This window comes from Xenopus tropicalis, chromosome 5 (assembly GCF_000004195.4).
Source record: "Xenopus tropicalis strain Nigerian chromosome 5, UCB_Xtro_10.0, whole genome shotgun sequence".
Classification (NCBI taxonomy): Eukaryota; Metazoa; Chordata; class Amphibia; order Anura; family Pipidae; genus Xenopus; species Xenopus tropicalis.
Window position 1 is genome coordinate 103,698,401 of NC_030681.2, and position 19,314 is coordinate 103,717,714.

A 19,314-nucleotide genomic window follows, 5' to 3' on the forward strand; every position below is an offset into this window, starting at 1 on the left:
TTTCAAAACTGAATTGGTTGAGCAAATCTGCCCCTTTTTGCTTTGCTGAAAAATTCAGGAAACTGCTGTAAATTTTGAGAAACACTGAAAAATTTACAAAAACGAAGTGAAGTCAATAAGCAAGTTTTTTGCGTGGTCTCCTCTTCCTTCTTCATTCTTCGCACGCATGCGCAGTAGAGTGAATAGTTGAACTTTAACAAGAAAGTCGGCTTTTCACTCTAATGCGCATGCGCTGACCCAGGGATTTTGACAACAGAAGGAAGAGGAAACGCTCGCTGCAGGTACCCCGGGCTGGTTTTTTATTGGTTTGAGGACTAACACACTTGAGTTTTCTGCAAACCTTAAGCAAAGGAGCTGATGATGGTAGTTACGACTGTATTCTGTAGCATGGGCAGACCTGGACTAGCAATCTGTGGATTCTGGCAAATGCCAGAGGGGCTGCTGTAAGATGCCATAGCCAGTCACTATTTATTTGGCTGATGGTGGGCTTTTTGGGCCTCTGGGTACTTTGCCTATTTTGATTACCAGTCCAGGACTGAGAATAATCAACAACTCAGACCTAGAAGAACTACACTTTTTCTAGAGAAAAACAGGATCCTCAGCGGATGTTTCCATTCTTTGGGAATTTATCTGTTCTAAAAATAAGTCTATGGATGTAAATGATTATAAAAAAATTCCACCGCCTATAGTATGAGATATATTGGGGATTAATCCGGAAATACTCCTTAAGAATATTTACATGTTGATCAAGTAAAAGTGGAAAAATACTGTTGATATTATTTAAAACTAGAGCAGCTAAAGTGCTGTTAAAATACCCAGAGCAGATTGTGTATTAAAGCAGTGCTTAGTGGTGATCTGGTTGCTTGGGAGTAATGGCTTTGTGCACGTTGCTATGATTCATACGTAGAAGCAGTCATTTAGATAATGCTCGATCTGTCTCTCTGTTCTTCTGCAAAGTTTAATTCTCAGATAAGTGGAAGGATGAAAGGGCACTTAAGGACATCTGTCGTGCCAGACTCTCTCTGTCTAGTAACAGCTTATTGACAATCTGTTACGCTGAATTTTACAGAGAGGAATCTTAATGGGCAAAGACTGCACACTTTCCCATTTCAAGGTGCTAACAGAGGCTGTGTGCCAGGGTTAAGAAAAAGGTCACTGGAGAATTAAAATGGGAAAGGACGTTTGTATAGTGTGCGTGTAAATTTTCCTTATAGCTCTATGTGAATAAATCCATTCAGCAGGTGGTAACGCGATGAAACATTTATACCCAAGAACCAGGGGCTTGCAGTCTAGTTATAAGCCTCTCTAAAATAAATCCTGATTCATAAATCCATCATCATCTAGAAGGCTCTGATGGCAGAGAAACTCTTTCACTCTCTCTATACCATGTCCTTGTGATGTATTGAATTTTCATAAAATTAAAAATTTCATTGCATTAAATTAGATGGCTTTACTGTCATTCTTTAAATACTGTGAAACCTCAATTGTGCATAATCTGATTTCTAAGTTTTACCTCATTTTTTGTCTCACCAATACAGAATACTTAACCAATATAGAGTACATAATTGGACTACAAGGTGTTGCATTACAGATTAGTGGAATGTTTCCACTAATTAATAATTACCTTCCAGTTAAACAGACAATATGAAGGTAGATCACCTTTTCTGTTTATGCTGGCATTATGTTGGTGAATCTCCACTTCTAGTTTGCTGATGTCCCAGACGAGTGTGAAGCAGCCAGCAGTCCAGTACTGCCAAGAACATAGGGGCAAGAGTGCAGCAGCCACTGCGGCACTGGGTAGTGTCCACATCTGTATTGATTACTGCCAGCACCCTTAGCACAAATTTTGTTAGCAGACAAATGGGTCAGGACTAACACAGAAGGACATTTATCAGTCAAGAAAAACAGTTTGCAGGTTTTTGTACTCAATCTCTGCCTCCATACTGGCAGTAACACTTGCTGAGTTTATTGTCTAGCTCACATTGCTAGGTGTCACCAAATAGTAAGATACGTGCATGGTTGGGCATGATCACAATGCATGAGTTTGTGGGGTTTGGGATTGATCAGGTGCATGGCTGGACATAACTGGACAGATGGTGTAGCCCACAGTATCACAGCATACATTTTTGAAAGAAGCACAAGCCTTGCTTATAATTCTTTCCTTTTTGCTGAATGCCTTTGTCTTTAGCATATTGGGCAGTAATTAGCCCCTAAGGTGGGTGGAACTCTTTAAGCTCTTGCTTGTGCATTATTTTTTCCTAGGTGGCAGGTTGAGTTGTTGTCCCACAGAACACAAAGTGGTCATCTATGTGCTCCCATCTTATGTTTATCTAGTTGCAAATTCTGGTTTTGTTTAATTTTAATAAAAGTTGAACATTACATTAACATTTTGCTTGTTTTACATTGCCAGTATTAAGAAATATAAACAAAATCGTGTGGCTCACATTGGGCACAGGATATTGCTGCCCTTGAACTGAATTGTGAGCTCAAATATGTTTGATAACTTACAAATAACCTGTGCCGTTCCATAACTTTGTAAAACATTCCAATACCATTTTTTCCCGTATAAATGTTGCACCCTCTGTGGCTAAAAATTCAAGGTTCTGAAATGTACCTCTGGGATATTATTTTACAGTGACAAATTTGTAAGGGAGCAGCCTGGGACATCTGCAGCGATGTACTGCTAATGCCATTGGTGCAGGTTATTGCAACATAATTAACTGCCTTCTGGTTTTTTAGGTTATGGAAATTGAGCTGCAGTCCTTTAGAGGAAGGTAGTTGTGCAGAAATGAATCAAAACCCTAAAAATCTTGCGACTGCGCGGTGTTATTGCTGGGCTCCAAGCAAAATCTTTTAAGTTACACCTTTTGATATTGTCAAATATGTTCAGACTGAGCTGTTTACTATTTGGGGTGTCTAAGGGCCACATAGGAAGATATGCGTCTATTTTAGTATGTTACAAATGCCAAACCTTGAAAGGACAGTACAGGAATATTCGCACCTGAAGGCCATATTTGAACATTTAATCCAGAGGAGATATCACTTTGTCACTTTTCCTAAAGGGCAGCAGTAGTAGATAGCCATACATTAAAGGAGAACTAAAACTTGACTAAGAAATAGTCTAGAAATGTTGTACATTAATTTTTGCGTTCTGTACCAATCCAAGACAACCAGAGCCATTTATCAGGGAAGATCTGTGCCTCCAAAGAATCCCCCAGTAGCTCCCCATCTTCTTTTCTGCTGCTTTTCTACACATGCTCTGTTGTGCTGCTGTCACTTACCTAAGCTTAGGGACCCACTCCCCATATATATATATATATATATATATATATATATATATATGTATATATATATATATATATATATAATATGTATTTATATTTATTCGGAGCTGCCATGGTATGATATATGATAGGCCAGCCTCCTTTTCAGGTTGATAATTTGCAACAACCCCTAAGCTTAGCTTCTCAACAGCTGCTGAAAGCCCACTGAGCATGTGCAGTGTCTCAGACAGTTCTAACAGAATCCAAGATGGGGATATAATCTATGGGCGATGGATATCTCTTATTTCAGAGCTTTCTGGATTACGGATCCTATACTTTTAGTTACTAGTTGATGCTGCGTAAGTCTTTGCCTTATGTTCCTTAGCAGCAGTAAAGCTTGGCTCTATTGTGCCAGTAAAGTAGCTGATTAAGTGAGTGGGTTTTACTTAACTGAAAGGAACAATTACTCAAGTATCATTCCCTGCAAAATCCTTACTACCGAGGCCTGGAGCCTCATCTTTAAGAAGAACTATTCATCATCCTGCCTGTTTGGAACATAAAAAGCTTATAATCTTAATGGGTATGAATCGATAAATTAGCATTGCTGTAGATGTAGTAAAACACAGATTAAATGACTCACTTCAGCAGTTATTATCAGCGTTTCTGCCCCTTTCTCTGCACCAAGCAGCTGGACAATTTACATAATCATCCTGCCAAAACCCACACAGTCACTTTCTGTCCCTGTCAAGGCATCGTAAATCTGGGGAGGGGGGTGTGGAGGTTGCAAGTGACAAGATTGTATTTGAGCCTGGCTTGTATTTCAGGTGGCATCTAAAGAACTATGTAAGAAGTGGCGCTTCTGACTGAACTGTGTGCATTGTGCTATTTCAGAATCCCACGTCACATATTGTACCGAGAGAAAATGTACCAGCACATTCAGACTGGCATCTTCACACTCAATGGATAGCGTTTCATTTTTTACATTGTGAACCTGCCTCGTCATTATAGTATTCTTAGTTTGTACCATATAGAACAACTCTCTTTCCCCCCCATTATGTTCCTGCAGTTGCTTTGGTAAATGGATGAATTTTCTGCATAACATGCATCAACCAACTCTTACAGAAAATATTCTACTTATTATAGTGTGTCACGGTGTTCCATCACATATCATTAGGTTTTAGCAACTAGATGCTTTCTCTTGTTCTTTTATTTTTGTTCTGCTTATGAGCTCATCCCTAGGCTCTGTGAGCCATGTTGTGTTAACCACCGTGCTGTCCAACTGGCCCGCGGGCCTCCACCTGTCTGACTGCTTTGATGGTTTACCTTTGAGGAATCTTTAAATGGTATCAGTACTGAGATTAACTGCCCCCCTGCATGGTTCTCACCTCAGATTCAGGCTGTAATCCTCCTGTATTATTTAAAAATGTAATCCCCTGTGTTTTTCACACCTTTTAATACCTGCATTGTTCACCCCCTGCAGTGTTCACACCTCAGGCTGTAATCACCCCCATTGTTCACTTCTTCACACCTCAGACATAGGTACTGTAGGTACCTATGTAGGTACTGCCTGGACTATGCTGCCTGTGTGTATGACACACACAGGGAGCATAGGGCAGGGAGGGTATGGTACACACAGGCAGGGTAGGGCAGGCAGAGTATGGCACACACAGGGAGCATAGGGTAGGCAGAGTATGGCACACACAGGCAGAATAGGGCAGGGAGGGTATGGTACACACAGGCAGGGTAGGGCAGGCAGAGTAAGGCTAACACAGGGAGCATAGGGTAGGCAGAGTATGGCACACACAGGCAGCATAGGGCAGGGAGGGCATGGTACACACAGGCAGGGTAGGGCAGGCAGAGCATGGCACATACAGCCAGCATAGGGCAGGCAGAGTATGGCACATACAGCCAGCATAGGGCAGGTAGAGTATGGCACACACAGGCAGCATAGGGCAGGGAGGGCATGGTACACACAGGCAGGGTAGGGCAGGCAGAGCATGGCACATACAGCCAGCATAGGGCAGGCAGAGTATGGCACATACAGCCAGCATAGGGCAGGTAGAGTATGGCACACACAGGCAGCATAGGGCAGGGAGGGCATGGTACACACAGGCAGGGTAGGGCAGGCAGAGCATGGCACATACAGCCAGCATAGGGCAGGCAGAGTATGGCACATACAGCCAGCATAGGGCAGGTAGAGTATGGCACACACAGGCAGCATAGGGCAGGGAGGGTATGGCACACACAGGAAGGGTAGGGCAGGCAGAGTATGGCACACACAGGCAGCATAGGGCAGGTAGAGTATGGCACACACAGTCAGGGTAGGGCAGGCAAAGTATGGCACACACAGGCAGGGTAGGGCAGGCAAAGTTTGGCACACACAGGCAGGGTAGGGCAGGCAGAGTATGGCACACGCAGGCAGAGTATGGCACACGCAGGCAGAGTATGGCACACGCAGGCAGGGTAGGGCAGGCAGAGTATTGCACACACAGACAGCATAGGAAAGGCAGAGTGCTGCCTGTGTGTGCCATACTCTGCTTGCCCTATGCTGCTTGTGGGAGGTGAACCTGGCAGGGGTTTGTGCGAGTTTGTTAGCAGTTGGAAATAGCCATTAAATGGTCCCTAAGGTGTGTAATTATGTACTGGGGGTTGCTGTGCTATCCACAGGGGAGGAGAAGGCATATGGAATTTAAGGGGTATATCTTAATATGACATAATTCTTTCACATATGAATGATGGTTGATATGCCCACAGTAAGCACCAAGCATTTGGGATTTTGCAGTGCTACCACCATTGTGATAAAATTGGTGTGGTTTGAAGTGGGTGTGGTTTCAAAAAGGGGAGTGGTCAAAACTGGCTTCCATTAGCGGCCCTCCACCATGTATGCTAGAGAAATTCCGGCCCTCGGCACCGCAGAAGTTGGACAGCACTGTGTTAGCAGGTAGAGGGCTGACTTAATGGTTTATCCTGCCATTATCTTTATATTCCTTATCATAGTTGCCTACAGATTTAAGGATGCACATAGGAGAATAGTATGTACTCTTTCTGTTAAAGTTCATTTGTATTCTCCTGATGCAAGGTATTTCCTTTTAAATAAGATTAAAAGAATTTTAAAAGTTATTGTGTTCATTATACATCTTTGCTTATAGGGTTATAGGAGTATGTGCAGCTAATTCCCCTTAAAGAAAACTAATCTGCACCCTCTGTAAGTCTATGCGATAAGGAACAGTTTATTATTAAGACGGCATATTTGTAGAATGTAACTTGTAATACTAGCTCCTCCTCTGCAAACAGCATTTGCTCAGTTGTTCTCCACCTATGGTTTTCAATCAGTTCGAGAGAAGCAGATCCACTCTAATCAGCATCTCCCTGTAGGCTGATGCCACACGTGGCGTAGGGCTGATATTTTCGGCAAGTGGAAAAACGCTTGGCAAATATTCAGCCCTACGCCTGCTACTTGTGCCTGCACCCGAATGAATGGAATACGCTTGGGTGCAGGCACATGTAGCCGATATACGCATGAAAACGTGTGAGAATGCAAAGTCTCGTGTTTTCATGTGTATATCGGCTACATGTGCCTGCACCCGAGCGTATTCCATTCATTCAGGTGCAGGCACAAGTAGCAGGCGTAGGGCTGAATTTTCGCCAAGTGTTTTTCCGCTTGCCGAAAATATCAGCCCTACGCCATGTGTGGCATCAGCCATAGCTGCCCATACAATCACAGCTTCCACCTGCGTGCCACTGCACAGAACAGAAGCAGAGATCGAATTTTTATGGGAGATGGCCACTCTGTAATTCGGAGCTTTCTGGATAATGAGTTTTCTTTAAACAGGTATGGGATTTCCATAATGGATCCTATACCTGTATTGACCCGATAGGAAGAGAGGGAACTGTAGAATTTAAGTTGAATAGACGTTTGCAGTCATCGCAAAACTGTGCCAAGCGTATCCTGTGCTGCTAACATTACTGTGTCCTCATTTCTACAACAAGCTAGTTAGGCTCACTCCAGAAGTTTTATAGTCCCCTAAGAACCACTTCTTTATGAAACCACTTCATATTATTCTGGCCCACGGCTGATCTATTCTTCTCCTGTTCTCTTCTGTCAGATGCTCTCTTAGAGTGGGAGGAATAGGATATCAAGCATTTACATCTCTCAAACTGTAAATGTTAAAAATGTGATCTTAACAGGAGCTTCTCTTTCATCATTGGTGACCCTCTAATATTGCCAGACTTTCAGGCAGAAATGAAAGGCTTAGACAAGTTCATTGCAATCAGTGTTTCCACAGACCGTGCATATACAGATTCCACTGACCAGCGGGGAGCCTCCCAGCTATTGATAATTACTTATGGTAAAGGGACTTTGGAGCTCATTTATAAACACTGGGCAAAATTTGCACCTGGGCAGTAAGCAATAGCAATCAATCATAAAAAGCAACCATCTCATTGGTTACTGCCCACTTGCATATTTGTTTATAAATAATCCCCTTTGTTTCAGGTAATTAAGAAAGCTTCTTATGCGACACCTGAAAAATGATAACAAAATAAATAGATAAAAAGCTGGTGTGATGACTCCAAATATTGCCCAGATACACGGCTGCTTTAATTTGCACTTGGATATGACACTTCAGCTGCTCAGAACTACAAATCCCAAAATCCACAGTTCACTGGAAGTTTATGAGTTTGACATTCAAGCAATTCTCACAGTTAGGAAAATGCTAGTGTTAACTTCAACCACAAACAAAAGAACAGCTGTGCATTGTTAGAGTGTATGCTGTGTGACTCTCGGGGGCTTCTGACAATCTGCTGCTACAGTTTGCAGACACACATTGTGAGCACAGAATGTTGGCATTATACAAATGACTAAATTGCACTTCTTGATTAAAAAGACCAATCCCTCCTTGCATAGAGCATTATGAGCAGCAAAGGCAACATTTCCACATATTAGTGACTAATTATTTAACCATGACTGGCAGCTTTGAACATTGTGTTCTTTTTGCATCACTTACTATGTTTTCTGTGAATCTAATTAAAGAGGAAACAAGTATTCTTTACAGTCTGCTGAAAATACATGCAGTGAAATGAAAGCCAGTTGAAGGCCTTTGTATAGTAAGGTGTTTTTTTTTCTGTCTTAGTAAGAGTGCAACCCCATGTTTATTCAGAATGTAAATTGACATAGCAGTAACCATAGGGGTTGGTGTTTGTTAACTGGGGAATGTTCACAGTACAGTCAACGCACAAGGGTAACCTAGGTGTATTTAAAGAACAACCAGTGGATTTCTATGAGTAATAATAGGGGTAACACATTTCCATAAGGTAATGTGAGCTTCATTCAGTATAGTAGCAGACTTCTCCATCTTACTTTTGATCTTGGGTACTCCAGAAGGAGCTCTGAATGAACTAAAATGTAACCCAAGCCCAGTAATGGTGCAAGGGAACATAACTGGGGTCTTCTGGGAGGAGAAAATGGTATGTAGCTGCTCCACATAGTTTTCTCATAGTTTTTATAAGGTTGTATCAGACCTATATAAAAAATGTAACTAAATGACTTTCTACAACTTGACTATTGTATAGTTATACTGTCCACCTTTGTTGATTCCTGCAGCCTATACTTGTTGAACATCTTGCTAGCCTCTTTGAATTTGTTTTGTAGTTATTCAGCATTATGTAACTTTCAAGCTATCACAATTGATAGCACTGTCCTATGCACTGTGAAAATCCAAACTTGTGTGTGTTGTGCACTGGAAATCTTCCAGAAGTTTTTTTATAGAGTACAACCCTTACTGCCAGCCTCTATTTTTTCCAGTTGCCTTGTTTTGCAAACGAATCTTGGTTACCTTGAAGAGAGTTTGTAAAATGCTGCTGGGATTAAGATCTGATGTTTTCCTATACATATTGTGCTTTCATTCCATTTTTTCTTTACTATACAGACAAGTTGTCTTTTGCACCCGCACCACCATCCATGAATAATCCAAGGACTACTGTACCATTTTAACTTCTGTATCTTTCTTGCCAACTCCATTTTCTTCTTTTTTTGAGAACCTACATAGTTACATAGGGTTGAAAAAAGACCAGTGTCCATCAAGTTCAACCCATCCAAGTAAACTCAGCACACACAACCCACACCTACCAATCTATACACTCACATACATAAACTATAATTACAACCACTAATACTAACTGTAGATATTAGTATCACAATAGCCTTGGATATTCTGATTGTTCAAGAACTCATCCAGGCCCCTCTTAAAGGCATTAACAGAATCTGCCATTATCACATCTCTAGGAAGGGCATTCCACAACCTCACTGCCCTCACCATGAAAAACCACCTACGCTGTTCAAATGGAAGCTCCGTTCCTCTCATCTAAAGGGGTGACCTCTGGTGCGTTGATTGTTTTTATGGGAAAAAAGAACATCCCCCATCTGCCTATAATCCCCTCTAATGTACTTGTACAGAGTAATCATGTCCCCTCGCAAGCGCCTCTTTTCCAGAGAAAACAACCTCGACAGTCTCACCTCATAGCTTAAATCTTCCATCCCCTTTACCAGTTTAGTTGCACGTCTCTGCACTCTCTCCAGTCTCCTTACCAGGGACCTATAAAGGGGCAAAATTATGTTCTCATCCCTTGAGTTAAGCAGAGGTCTCTATACTGCTTTCAGAATATAGTCAACCTGCCCAGTCTGGGGCAAGGCTGAATCATCAGTGGCCAATGGGCCATAAATGGGCATGGGAGATGCAGGAGTGGCCAAACATTTTCCAGTGAAATGGTTGACATTTGTTTTTCATCACAAAATGCAAAGAATAGTTTCCAGCTAGCCTACAGACAAGCCTGTTTTAATATGCAGCATGCACACATGAAGTTTCTGTTCATAAAACATATGTAACTGTAGTCTAGAAAGCACTAAATAAAGATGCAAAAAATAAAATGCATGAAAACCATGGAAATGAAGTTTTCTTAATGTGCCTTATAAGACGACTATATCCTAGTTCCACCACTAATTGCTAAGGCATATAATTATGCCTGATTTGTCTGATTTTACCTTGCCTTTTCATTGCTTGAAAACATGGATGCAATTGTTAAACACTTTATTTCGACACCCCTTGAATTTGTGAAATTATTGTTCAGTTCCATAAAGATCATAAGAAACTCAAGTGGAAGTTACATATTATGCATGGTACATTTTGTCAAGGCTGCTTTTTTGTATATCATTTCTCTTTAGACCCAGCTTGTCTCTTAGAAAACTAATGAAGAAAGTGTTTTTTTTTTCTCTCTATTTCAGGGACCTTATCTAGCCCAAGCCTCTTCTCTAAGGCCTGAGGATGAACTGGAGCGCCTCACTAAAAAGATGCTGTATGATATGGAGAACCCTCCCTCTGAGGAATATTTTGGTATGAACGTAAATGTAATCATGTTAATTGTGGGACCTTCAGGCCTGTATTTTTGTGTTTTATTGCAAGCAATGTAGCTTAATGCAGAGGTAAGAAAAGTAAGATCTAGTGGACCAAATTAATTAAATTAGAATGCTTTTAAAGGAGAAGGAAAGGTAAAAACTAAGTAAGCTTTATCAGAAAGGTCTATGTAAATACAGCCATAAGCACTCACAGAAATGCTGCACTGACTTCTCTGTAAAAAGATTAGTTGTGTCTGTTTTCCTCTGCCAAAGACACAGAGCTTTCAGCTTCCTGCTCTTTCCTGCTCTCTCCTGCTCCCCCCTCCCTCAAGAATGCTAAGAGCTCACTCCCCCCCCTTAAAAATGTGGATCTGAGCCAATCAGCAGGAAGCTTCCTCATAGTCTAACTAACTGACCATGTACACCGGTCTGGGTGTCTGTGCAGGAGCGAGGCATTATGGGAACTTTCTTTACACAGCTCAGCGTTTTTTCTTCCTGTTTGGCTTCAGATCTTCTGAACAGGAGAAATATGGGCAGACTTAAGGGCACTATTGAGACAACTGAAGGTATGCCTGCAGCTTGAGATTAACTCTTTACTAGCCTTTCCTTCTCCTTTAAAGTAGCAATCTGGTAAGCTAAAAAAAAATACAATTAATTGGCAAAAAACTAAAACCCACCGCCACCACCACAGAATTGTATATGGGTAGTAATAAGGTGTTTTGGTGTCTCATGTGATGAATGGAGGGAATCTAGGGAAGTCAATTGTCATTTATTTTCTTGGTAAATTTAACTAGAGCCAAGCTCTGTAGTAGAAGAAAAAGCTGAATGAGAAACTCAACATAATGAATATGAATACATTTACTGGGCTAGCTAGAATATGCTAGATTTATATTCAAAGAAGACCTAAAGCCTAAAACAAATTTGACTACAAATGCTCTATTTTATATACTGAACTTACTGTACAGTACCATCCTAGTGTTTTAGCAGCCCCATAATAGCAAATGATCCATGCCTTACATTTTCATCTCTTCTTTTGAACCTTGTAGCATCTTTTAATGTCAGTGAACCTGCATATGCCGAGTGTGCTTTGAATTCAAAAATCATCCAAATATTAGCATAACTCAAGATCTGTAATAGAAACAGATGTTGAAACATGCTGCAGTGAAGTAATTGCATGTGAAGTCATTACTAATGATACTTGTTGTATAAATGTTATGGTGTGTGTATATATTTGTGCATACCTGATAGACTCCTCCCCCCCCCCCCCCAATTTCCTGCCCACACTTTTTCCTGCCACCCCATTTTACCCTAATGCCAAACTAATATAGGAAATCCCAGAATGGCATGCATGTAGGATGTTCATAAAAGTACACAGGGGCTACACATGTGCTGCCCTGACTGAGACTTCCAAGAGTGGAAAATGGAGCCCAGACAACCAGACTTGTAAAGAATTTAGTGATTTATTATCGAAATGTGATCCCTTGATAGGCGGTTATATTTCTTGCTATATAGATCAATTACTCATGCTAGTAAAGTCATTGAACCAGATTATAATTAGAACCATTTTACAAGAACTGGTCCGCATGTGGCTATTGCATGCAATATATATTATTGTAATTGTGCTTACCAAGTGTTATTTTTATTAGGTACTGCTTGCTTGAAGTATGGTATTATGGAGCACCAGAAAACTTTACTTGACATTCCTTGTCTAGATCTTCTTTCCTAGCTAATTAACTCCACTTACAGAGAGCTAAGTATACATAATACACTTAGGGAGAATTTCAGTACACTGGTTAGAAATGTAATTATTCTGACAAGATATGCAGGCTTTGTTTGTCAGAAGGTAAGTTGGAGTGGATATATTTAAATAAATTAAAGACAAGTATATTTAAAACTCCAATAATCCAACATAATAAAATTAGTATCAAACAAGTCTTAAATGAACAAATTCTAAACACCTGCTGTATTGAGTTTAGTTATTTATATGCCATACCACTGATGGACACCTTTTAAGTGGAATTTCCAGTGGGATTAAAAAAACATTTACCAAACTGTGTTTTACAATCACAAATGATTATTATTCTCTTTCAGTGTTAGTGTTATATTTACATGGTTAATTTGAGTTGAAAAGGACACTAATATATAAAGTTTATGTCTTTGTATCACCCAGCATGTTTGATTCATATTAGATAACCCTTAACTCCCCCCCCCACCCCCAGTCCCCAAAGCAATTCTTGCCAAATAAGTTTTTGCACTAAGTTGCCTCTTAGTAGCCCTGGATATTTGTCTTCCAAGAACATATGCAAGTTCATTTCAGATGTATTAAGGGAATCTGCAACCATATCATCACCAGACAGACAATTCCATAACCTTTTGCCCTTTTGATGACAAACTATTTGGGGTGGGTGGTGTCCCTAGTAACTCTAGTTTTTGCAGACACTGATCCAATAAACCCAAAATAGTTCAGGAGGCCCCCAACCATATCCTGTTTAATGTATAACTAGCATTCCTTTGTTTTTCCCAAATGCATACATTTGCATTTGTAATTGTTGAACCTTAATGATCATTAAACTGCCCAGCCTACAAAGTGAAAGCATCCTGCATGGAGCCTATTGTTTTGCACAACTAAGTATCATAAGTATTTAGAATGCCAGCTTCAATGTCATTTATGACATAGTGAACCAAGGACAGACTGCCAAGTTACGCCACAAACAACTCTGATCCAACTAGAAAACATTCCATTTATCTCTGCTGTGAGTAATCTGTCCTTCAGCCAGTTATCTGTGCAAGTACAAGTAGAATGTTTTTGGGTCAGTGTTCCTTAAATGTTTAAAATACTTGAGCAATATTTAACTAAATCCCTGCAAGTCTAAATCCATTTTGTCAGCCCACCTTCTCGTAGAAGGAACATATTTATTAGCAAGTTACCGCAACTGAAAAATATATTACCTATGCATTGAGTTCCAGAGCAGGTTGAAATGGTTGTATCTAGGGGAATTTCTTATTTTATACAGCATGCAATTTAGTAATTTCTCTCATCTAAAAAAATTAACTTTATCAAAGGTCATGAATTTAATAAACCTACCTGCCAAAGAGTACGGTGTGCTCCACCATAATTTCTGGGTGCATTTTTTGGCAAATAAATTCCCCTTAAGTCTTACACATCTAGACCCTATATAAAATAAAAGGGCACTGCATTTGTTTGCTTTTAAACAGGTGACCAGTGAATGCTACATACTTATTGGTTGCTATAGGTGATTACATAAACACCTAATATTGGGAATACAGACCGTTTTCTTCTTCTCCTTTCATGTAAATATATATATATATATATATATATATATATATATATATATAATGTGCATGTGTAATCTGAGTTCTCTGCTGAACATAACATTTTTCTGTCATTAAAGCAGTTTAATTATTCTATCACTTATAATGCTAATCTCTTCGGCTTTATGCAGCAACCCCTTTTTTATTTTCTTTTTAACGCTGTCCCTGTCTTTACCAATTTATCGTCTCCACTGTATTATCTTCTGTTCATCCGTTTCATTTGGTATGGAGCCGACAGCTTATCCTCTGTTATTATGGCCCATTGATCAGGTAATTGGAAAAGGGCAAATAGGCAGCGGCATTGACTGTGATTTGCATGAAATATTTCCTGCCTTGGGTCCATGTAGCATGGTAATTGCTGCATCCACATAGCTGTCAGCTAATAACTATATTACTCAGTGTATGGAAAGCCAGATTTTAGCATATAAAAAGTTGTATTGGAGTAGATAGGCTTTGAATAGAAGGATTTAATTAACTATGCTAGGAGGCTTCCAGGCTTTATGTTAAGTCAAGGAGAAAATGTTTACAGATAATTAAATATAAGTCTCTTAGGTTAAATGAGGTCACTGTCCGTGTGCATTACCTATAAACCTCAGTTTTCTGTGAGTGAATAGCTTCTTGTATAAGCAGAAATTACAGAACTGCAGTTGCAGTTGTCTCTTAAAGAGTAGCTTAAGCCAACATGATTTTTTATTATCATTGTCATTAGCATCCATGTGTACTTAAATTTGTCCTAGTCAGTCCTTTAATGGCTTGTGCTTGCCCATTAGGAACTTTCTACGCCTAGTTTTATTTAAACTGATTTACTGCATAGACTTATTTCAGTGAATGGATGAGCAGAAATCCGTTCTCAGAGCATGATGTCCCTCTTAAGTCTAATGAGCTTACATCAAAAAGGATTCCATGATTTACCTGTCATATCATTCCTTAACTTCTAAATTCAAATATTTGCGTTTATGCAGCAGTGCTAAACATGTACATTTAAGTGGACAAGTCATTATTCTGTGTAATTTACAAATGTTTCTTTGTTACCAAATCACCCAGAAAATATTCAGTGGAAAATGTAATTATGGCAGTACATCCCTACTCTCACAAAAACATCTAAACTTATGGTGAAACCACAATTATGTTTTTGAGTTGTATTAAATCACCTTACACCCCAAGTATTTTACAGTTTAATTTCTTATTTATGGAGCTCAGTTAGTTAAAGAGGAGGCTTTAAAGGGATACTGTCGCAATTTTAATGGTGTACTTTTTATTTCTAAATTATACTGTTTACATAACAAATAATTCACTCCACTATTTCAATTTTTGGTCTTGATCCAACATATGTTTTTAACATTGGTGTGTAGGCAGCAATCTCAGAGCATTGTGCCTGAGTCTGATTTTGTTTCTCCTACTCCCATGTAACTGGAGGAGTCCCAAGCCAGACTTGGATTTCTTACTATTAAGTGCTATTCTGATATCTACTGGGAGCTGCTGTCTTGCTGCTTTTCCATTGTTCTGCTGATTGGCTGCTTGGAAGGGAGGGGTTAATATCGCTCCAACTTGCAGCTCTGCAGTAAAGTATGGCTGAAGTTTATCAGAGCACAGGTGACATGGTTGTGGCACCCTGGGAAATTAAGAATATGGCTAGCCCAATGTGAAATTTCAAAATGAAAAATAAAAAAATTGCTTTGTGTGTTTTTGAAAAACAGATTTCAATGCAGGACTCTTCAAGGCTGGAGAAGGTTTTGAAAAAAAACATGTTTTCCCATGACAGTATTCCTTTAAGTTTGCTTATCCTTTACCATTTGAAAAATAAGATTCTTTTCTCTCCTGCTCACATGTTCCAGTATGCAGGACACATCACATTGACCCCTTTCCCCAATGACAAAACCTATAACATCCTTACTGGCCCTGCATGCACTGCAAAGTGCTTTAAAAAACAAGTCTTTATTGCTCTGTGAACCAACCAGTAAATAAGAACTGCTACCATAATGCAATAATGGGTAATGAAATGACAGAAGCTTGATTGAATTTCTAAAGGATTGTTAGCAAGCCTTTAAATGTGAAGCTTAATTTTCAGCGAACAGTCTCTGAATTATTTACGCACGCGAAGAAAATATTCTAATGAATTTGTCTCGTGTCTAGGATAAAGGCAGGCAAGTATTTCTGCCAAAAAGTCTCTACTCTTTCTTTCTATATTCCCTGTTCTGTTATTACTGGTATAGGAGTTATCCAGAATGCTTGGGATTTGGGGTTTTGAATAAGGGTCTTTGCATAATTTGAATCTCCATACTTTGTCTACTAAAACATTTAAACATTAAATAAACCAGATTGGATTGTTTTGCCTCCATTAAGGATTAGGTATATCTTAGTTGGGATTAAGTAGAAGGTACTGTTTTATGATTGCGGAGAAAAAATCAAAATGTGAATTATTTGATTAAAATTGAATCTATGGGAGGTGGTCTTCCCTTTATTTGGAACTTTCTGTATAATGGGTTTTCAGATAACGAATCCCATAGCTGTACCTTTTATTTATAATGCTACATTGTATTACACAAAGCTTTACAGAGTTTACATAAAGCCTTGTCCTGGTGGAATGTGCAGTTTAATATCACTACCGCATACAAATATGTAAAATGTCTCCTGAGTAGGAGTCACATAGCCTGTCTGTATGTATTCTGGAGTATTGGATCAAATCAGCAAAATCCATTGAGAAACCCATACACCCTCTACAGCACTGCAAAAGAGCAGTTCTCTAGAAGTTTTTTTTGTTTGTTTCAGGACGCTGCTCCCGCTGTGGTGAAAATGTGGTAGGTGAAGGCACTGGGTGCACAGCAATGGACCAAGTGTTCCACGTAGAGTGCTTCACCTGCATGACTTGCAACAGTAAGCTGCGTGGGCAACCATTTTATGCTGTGGAGAAGAAGGCCTTTTGTGAGCCTTGCTACATAGTAAGTATTCACAAATCTATGATTGGTAGCTGTTAATAAATTAACCAGATTTCAGACCTAGATGCTGCTGTTTTTTCTGTTATTTTCCTTCATCGATTTTATACCTTGCTGTTCAATTCAGTTTATGATATACAATATTACAGACTAAAAACAATTTTATCTAGAGGTGATGAACACTCTAGCACAGGGGTTTGATTGGGAACATGCTAAATTTACAGACAGTATGGAAATAAGTCTCTGAGATAAACTCATGGGCTAAATGGTATCAGTTGGATTTTAGACTGCTTTTAGCACTCTTCAGATGTCATATCTCAGTGGAATCTTTGCCATTAAACAAGGGCTCTGATAAAACCCAGTAACACTTTTAAAGATCTACTGTAAAATGTCTTTTTAACTATAAAAGGTCTTCTCTTCTTTTTGTCACTGGCCTATACTATGGCAGTGCTGCAATTTTTTTTTTTTTTGTATATAATACCCTTCCTTACTAATCTACTGTATTATTAATTATTTAATATATCTATTATATCTATTATATTATATATCTATTATATTATATATATTTATATATCTATAAAACTATGCAAAATTGGTAGGTTTAAAAGGATTTAAATGCCACTGTCGTTGACCAGACATTTATAAGATTCTCTATAAGCTCGCCGTAGTTCCAGTAAAGTCCAAGACAACAAAAAACATTTATGCATTATCACCCTAAGGGCTCTGGCACACGGGGAGATTAGTCGCCCGCGGCAAAACTCCCTGTTCGCGGGCGACTAATCTCCCCGAGTTGCCTACCCCTGCCATCCCACCGGCGAACATGTAAGTCGCCGGCGGGATGGCAGACGCGGCAGGGCGATTTCAGGAAATCATTTGCACGAAATCGCGCCGCTGCATCTGCCATCCCGCCGGCGACTTACATGTTCGCTGGTGGAATGGCAGGGGTAGGCAACTCTGGGAGATTAGTCGCCCGCGAACAGGGAGTTTTGCTGCGGGCGACTAATCTCCCCGTGTGCCACAGCCCTAAATAAAATTCAATCTACAACCAGCTGCTTTTAGTCCCCAAAGGAAACCACCCCCACAGGGATGTATAATATAAACAGATTACTGACATGGTTCAACTAAGGCTGCCACCTTTTCTAAGAAAGATTACCAGTCTTCCTGTGTTCTTATTTTTTAGCTTTATAATGATGTTTTACATAAATATTTCCAGCCAGGTGGCAACCTTAAGCCCAACTGACTCCCTGTGTGCACTCTGACCCCTACTAGAACACATTCTGGTTGGGATTCAGCCAAATCTTAGATTAAATGAATTTCAACCCTTAAAGTATGTGAATAAAGCTCTGGGCAACTTAATGAAAATGGATGCAATTTAAAATATGAATATACAAATTAGGATTTGGTATTCAGTCAAATCTGGCTTTGGTATTTGGGCAAATCCCCCCAAAAAAGAAAGAGGGCAAACAGATTTTTTTCATCCTTACAGCTTATGGCATTTCCACCAAATATGTCTGCTATCTACGTCCCAAAACTAAGGTTAAATACATGTTTTCTTACATGGTTATTAGTCGTGAAATGATTATTTTGTCAATATTTGTGTATAGTTTAGCTCTTTTCTATTCAGCATTTCACTTGGTAGAGAGAGATGACAGATTGCTTTAAAGACTCCCTAAATAAACCTTAACTCTACTGACTTTCAGGATGTCTTTGCATTTAGTTTTGTGTACGTTCTCGATTTGCATGTACACTGCACATAAAAATATGAATGATAGTAGCTCAGACGTCTTATTAAAAGATTAAAAGTGCAGTCTCCAGCCAGTTGTCTTGTTTCCAAAGACAGCATTATCATAAGTTGAGTGCAAGGTTAAAATGATTCTCAGTATAGCTGGAAGAGGTACTTTTTTGATGTTTGATGACACTTGCTGGTTCTTAAATATAATCGCAGCTTTATTTTTGTTCTACTTTACTCTTTGGATCTTGTTGTCCTTCTCAAGGGATTAACCACCACTTGTATAAACCTGACACCTTGAAGTGTGAGTTCAACCCAGATGTGTCACCTTGTGATATTTTTCTATGCGTATAAATCTAAGCTCTGTATTGTTGCTGTTGTAGTAAATACAGAGTGAAAGCTAATAGCTTACGTAAGGTTAAGAGCAATGAAGGAATGTTATGCACGATGAACATTTTATATTCAGGTACACGCCTACAAACAATATTTACAGCACTATATAAATGCACATATTGGGCACATTTATTAATGCGTAAAATTAGTGCTTGCGGCAGTAAAATTCTACCACTTTGGATTTTTTGAGGTATATTTAGTAGGGATGCACTGAATCCAGGATTTAGTTCAGGATTTGGCCAAGATTCAGCCTTTTTCAGCGAGATTCGGATT

General features: G+C 39.5%; 1 protein-coding gene across 6 annotated transcripts in view; it reads left to right on the forward strand.

Annotated features, from left to right (window-relative positions):
- The window catches only part of lpp (LIM domain containing preferred translocation partner in lipoma), a 176,876-nt gene that overhangs the window by 122,394 nt on the left and 35,168 nt on the right, over window positions 1-19,314 (forward strand). For all 6 annotated transcript variants that reach the window (XM_012963147.3, XM_012963146.3, XM_031901796.1 and 3 more), the window contains 2 exon segments: window positions 10,543-10,651; window positions 16,756-16,925. In XM_012963147.3, the coding sequence (XP_012818601.1) occupies window positions 10,543-10,651; window positions 16,756-16,925 (279 nt within the window).